The 6,000-nt window shown below is 40.2% G+C and overlaps 1 protein-coding gene across 1 annotated transcript in view; it reads right to left on the bottom strand.

Annotated features, from left to right (window-relative positions):
• IMPG2 (interphotoreceptor matrix proteoglycan 2) overlaps positions 1–6,000 on the bottom strand; it is a 106,047-nt gene that overhangs the window by 76,054 nt on the left and 23,993 nt on the right. The window contains exon 4 of the mRNA XM_021717522.1: positions 1,894–1,925. Within this exon, the coding sequence (XP_021573197.1) occupies positions 1,894–1,925 (32 nt within the window). The remainder of the gene's footprint in view (positions 1–1,893; positions 1,926–6,000) is intronic.

Below are 6,000 nucleotides of genomic sequence, written 5' to 3'. Positions count from 1 at the left end.
CACTCACCTCAGCCTCCCAAAGGCGCGGAATTACAGGCTGAGCCACCGAGCCCAGCTCACTCCATTTTAATAGTAATAAATTGATGACTTCTTCCTGGTCATAATAAACATACAAGTCTATGATATATTTTTGGTAGAATTTCTGGACTCATCCTAGAAATCTTTGTTCCAGAAGATAAACAATACTTTGCCCATGTGTTTTCCTATTTTCTTGTAAGACTGTTTATTCATCAGCAAACTCTCAATAGCCTAAAACAGAGGTTATCAACATCAGCTACACAATAGAATCATCTGAAGAGTCCTTAAAAATTCTCACGCCAGACCACAGTGTAAATCTATTAAATCAGTCTCTGAGGTAGGATACAGTACAGCCAAGGTTGAAAACTACTGGTCTAAAACTTCCTAAATGAGCAAGGCCTTCTGTTTATAAAAGTAATTAGGTTGAGAACCAAGAGAAACACCCACCAGTCCAGCAAATTTACAGATAAGATACACTGGTCAAATGCTTACCTTCATCAACACAGGTCTCTGAAGTAGAACCCTCAGCCCAGAACACTCCATCACAACAAACTAGATATGCAGCACAATGATACCTCTGCTCTATCTCCCCGTTTCCCCTGCCTCATAGTGCTTGTAGAACCTTTCCAATCATATGAAATGGGGACAAGCATCTCAGAGAACCCTGAAATAACTGGTTTGGAAACTGAAGGAATAGTCAAGTTCCTTCAAGCTCCTCATCATTTCAAGCCCCATTCAAAACTCTGCCCCGTCCCATGACCAGCAGGACCCTTCACTACCCTGTTCATACAACTGTGAAAATTACTGGGACTGGTAGGACGTGCCAGAGTATTTAGTCTACTGTTGCAATGGCAATCCCAAGGAATCTCTGAGTTCTCCCTCTCTGTGGGGAAGAGAACACCAAAGAGACCACATGGCCCCACATCTTAGGGAGATAGTCCACCCCAAGCCCCAGCATAGCTCAGTAACTGCCTTAATAAGACTTGATAAGACTTAATAAGTATTAGCTATATGAATAAGACCACATAGAGCTCACCTCCCTCCTATTCACTTGTGTTTGATTTGAAAACTAGATACACTACACTACCACCTGCATATATACTACAACTGTGATTCCGCCTTGACCCTGCCACCTTGACTGAATCTCTGGACGTTGACTCGACTACCTAGCCTTTTAATCTGTCCTTTCCTCTAATCTGAAGCAAACTTCTGGACTGTGACCTGTATTGCATGCCCTAGTGGTGCTTTCTTACACAGTCTCCCATGGGCTGCTATAATCTAAATACTGTAAGGATGAATAGAATCGGAAAACTTTAGCTCCTATAGGCTCAAAGGCCCTCATCCTCTGTGGTCTTCTTTGTACTAACTGCTACTGCTCAGCAGCCAGAAATGACTTTAGTTTTAAGCCTAAAGGCAAATAGAGTCATAACACTGAGAGATTCATCAAGGTTGCGCTAGTCCTATATGGAGACCATAACCATCAATAGTCAAGAAGATCATCTCCAGCACCACCCATCAATTAATAAAATATCCTCCATTGTGGTGTACCATCATTAGTCTTTAAATATCAGTAATAAATATCAACAACAATAGATCATTCCACATAAACTATAAATCTGTTTTCTTCTCTGAGAGAGGAACAAGTCTGCCTCCGACTAAGTTCAGACAGTAAACAAGCACAGTGGCTGTGGTGATGATCTGGGAAGAAAGGTGGCCTGAGAATGAGGGAAAACATTTGGGACTTAACCACAGACCTGGTCATCGCAGGAACTGGCAAGAGAGTAGAAAGTCACTATTAAGTTTGGGGTTAGTCTTGAATTAGGTATGACACATCTGTGCTGCCAAACACAAATCTGCGTAAAAAGAGACACTCACCTGCTTACAGTTTCCTTTGCGTGAGTCAGTTTCTAAGGAAAACAAAGACATAAAATGACTAAGTTCACAACAGTTATTAAGGAGTAAATAACACTTATTCCATAAAGAACACTACTGCCATAACATGGTAGAGCCTATGTTACTATTTGCTATGGTTAGACAGATGGTTAAAACAGGCACTAATGATGCCAAGTTTGTTTTGTGACTGTGAAGATGCCCTGACACTCAGTCTCTGTTTATACACCCCAAAAATTCCTATGCTCTCTCTTATGGGCACAGATTAACAGACTTGATTTGTTAATTATTCCCCAAAAGTCTAGAAGTTAGAGATGGGTAGAGTTTTACATAAACCATCCATGGACTTAAAATCAAAGAATTTTGTGATCTAATGTATTTACAGTAACTCTCATCCTAGAACAATATGAACATGCAGATAAAATAATTGATAAATCTTTTCTAAAGAATTCAAACAAAAAGACAAATCATGTCAATAATTGGATTATTCCTCAGGTGTATTTCAAAGCAAATCGGTTGCAAGTTTCCTCTAAATTAGCATTTTTGCTGATGATTTTGGTCCAACTAAAAAAATTAATAAAATCATAGTTTTATTTTGAGAGCATTATGATGAAAGGAACACTAACTTGGAATCAGGAGACCTAGTTTCATTTCCAGTTTCCCCTCCTTAGCTACAGGCAAATCCCAAAATCTCCCTAGTGCCAGACATCAATTTCCCCATCTGTGAAATAGAAAGTCTATTACTCTACATATCTCTCATGATATTTATAAATGACACACTGCTCTTCTTACTCTATAGACTCACCCAGAACACTCTCAACCACTCTCATGGTTTCAATTACAGTCATACCTCAAATATATTGCAGGCTTGGTTCCAGACTGAATAAAAGCACAGCAAAGCAAATGCAGCAATAAAACAAGTCACCAATTGTTGGTTTCCCAGTACATATATGTTACGTTTATACTATACTGTGGTTTGTTAAGTGTACAACAGCATTATGCCTAAAGAAACAAGGTCCATATTCTAAATTAAAAATACTTTATTAGTAAAAAATGCTAACGATCATCTGAGCCTTCATCGAGCTGTAGTCGTTTTGCTGGTGGAAAGTCTTGCCTCAAGGTTGATGGTTGCTGAGGGTTGAGTGGTTGTGGCAATTTCACAAAATAAGGCAACAATGAAGGGTGCCACATCAACCGATTATTTCTTTCACAAAAGATTCCTCTGTAACATGCAATCCTATTTGATAACATTTTACCCGTAGTAAGACTTCTTTCAAAATTGAAGTCAGTCCTCTCAAACCCTGCCACTGCTTTGTCAACTAGGTTGACGTAATATTCTGAATCCCTTGTTGTCAATTCAACAATGTTCACAGCCTCTTCACCAGAAGTAGATTTCATCTCAACAAGCATCGTTCTTTATTCCTTAAGAAACAACTCCTCACACATTGAAGTTGCATCATGAGATTGGAGTGGTTCAGTCACTCTTCGGGCTCCACTTCTGATTCTAGTTCTCTTACTATTTCTACTGCATCTGCAGTTATTTCTTTCACTAGAGTCTTGAACTCCTCAAAGTCATCCATGACATTGTTGGGCAATGTCTTCCAAATGTCTGTTAATGTTAATGTTGGTACATTGACCTCTACCCATGGAACATGAATTTTATTAGTGGCATCTGGAATGGTGAATTCTTTTCTGAATGATTTCATTCTATTTTGTCCAGTTCCATCAGAGGAATTACTATCTATAGCAGTTGTATAAAATGCATTTCTTAACTAATAAGACTTGAGAGTTTAATGTACCCCTTGATCCATGATCTGCAGAATGTATGTTGTATTAGCAAGCATAAAAGTAACATTAATTTCCTGTACATTTCCATCAGAGCTGTTGGGTGACCAGTGCACTGTCAGTGAGAAGTAATTATTTTGAAAGTAATCTTTTTTTCTCAGCAGGAGGTCTCAAGGTGGGCTTACAAGATTACAGAAACCATGCTATAAACTGACGATGTCCTGTCATCTAGGCTTAGTTGTTCCATTTCTAGAGCACAGGCAGAGTGGATGATCATATTCCTAAGGGTCCTAGGATTTCCAGGGTAAATGAACATTGGCTCTGCTTAAAGTCACCAGCTGCATTAGCTCCTAACAAGAGAGTCAGCCTGTCCTTTTAAGCTATGAAGCCAGGCCTTAACTTCTCCTCTCTAGCAATGAAAGTCCTAGATGGCATCTTCTTCCAGTAGAAAGCTGTTTCACTTACATGAAAAATCTGTTGCTCAGCGTAGCCATCTTCATCAATGATCTTTGCTAGATTTTCTGGATAACTTGCTGCAGCTTCTACCTAAGCACTTGCCTTCCACCTTGCACTATTTTGTTAAGGAAATGGTTTCTTTCTTTACACCTCATGAACCATCTTCTGCTAGCTTCCAATTTTTCTTCTGCTGTTTTCTCGCCTCTCTCATCCTTTATAGATCTGAAGACAGTTAGGACCTTGCTGTGGTTTAGGCTTTGGCTTAAGGGAATGTTGTGGCTGGTTTGATCCTCTCCCCAGACCACTAAAACTTTCTTCATAACAGCAATAAGGTTGTTTCACTCTCTTATCATTTGCATGTTCACTGGGGTGGCACTTTTAATTTCCTTCCAGAACTTGCCCATTGCATTCACAACTTGGCTGTTTGGCACAAGAGGCCTAGCTTTAGGCAACCTCAGCTTTCCACATCCCTTTCTCATTATACTGAATCATTTCTATCTTTTGATTTAAAGTGAGACACATGTAATTCTTCCTTACACTTGAACACTTAGAGGCCATAAAGAGATTATCCATGGGCCTAATTTCAACATTGTTGTATCTCAGGAAACAGGGAAGCCTTGGGCCGGTGGGGAGGAAAGAGAACGAGTAATGGCCCGTCAGAACAGGCACAACATTTACCGATTTAGTTCGCCATCTTATATGGACACGGTTGGTGGCACTCCAAAACGATTATAATAGTAACATCACAGATCACTGATCACAGAGCACCATCACAAATAATGATCACCTTAAAAGTTTGAAATACTGTGAGAATTACCAAAATGTGACACAGAAACACAAGGTGAACATATGCTATTGAAAAAATGGCACCAACACACTTGCTTGACACAGGGTTGCCACAAACCTTCCATTTGTAAAATTAATTAATTAATTAATTAATTAATTTAAAAAAATTTTTTTAAAGTGCAGTACTAGCCGGGCTTGGTGGCTCAGCCTGTAATCCCGCGCCTTTGGGAGGCTGAGGTGAGTGGATTGCCTGAGCCTGCGGGTTTGAGACCCGCCTGGGCAGTGAGACCTCATCTCTACAATAAAATCACAAAGTCAGCCGGGTGTGGTAGCGCATGCCTGAATTCCGGCTACTTGGAAGGCTGAGGCGGAAGGATCGCTGGAGCCCAGCAGGTCGAGGCTGTGGTGGCCGGGAGCGGCCACTGCACTCCAGTCTGGGTGACAGAGTGAGACTCTAACTCAAAAAAAAAAAAGTGCAGTACTTGCAAAGCACAGCCCAATAAAATGAGGCATGCCTACACTACCTCAAGGCTGGTTTCTATTTATAACCCAACCCCTGTTGGCTTTCTACCTAAATATCAAGCAATTGACATTTCACACAGGTGGCTCAAATGAACACATCGAAAGTGAACTCATTCTCCCTGCCACGTCTACAAAGTTGTTTCTCTGTCTCAGTTCTCAGTACTAGTCACCAAATTAGAAACTGAAGTCTTCTTGGTCCATTTCTTCACCCTATCCCATTGCCATCCAGTTCATTGGAGTCCTAATCTTATTCCTACTTATATCTTTCAAGTTCCCTTTCTCTAGCTCATCGTCTGGTTAGGACCCTCATTCTCTTGGTCCTGAAGTACTGAAGCCCCCACTCTAGTTTCTCTGCTCCAGTCTTGTGTCCCGCAATCCATCTTATGATGTATAGAAACCGTAATGATCTTTTTAAGATTCAAAACTGTCAAATTAGCCTCCATAACTTACCTATTACAATGCTTCAATGGTTTTCATTTTCTACAGAGTCAAATTCAAGCTTGTTAAGTTACCCACTTTTCTAATCTCGTCTCTATCATTCTG

Source organism: Carlito syrichta, unplaced genomic scaffold (assembly GCF_000164805.1).
Source record: "Carlito syrichta isolate Samal-C Ts95f unplaced genomic scaffold, Tarsius_syrichta-2.0.1 Scaffold309834, whole genome shotgun sequence".
Taxonomy (NCBI): Eukaryota; Metazoa; Chordata; class Mammalia; order Primates; family Tarsiidae; genus Carlito; species Carlito syrichta.
Note: the sequence above shows the minus strand (reverse complement) of the source record. Positions and strands in the feature narration are given on the sequence as shown.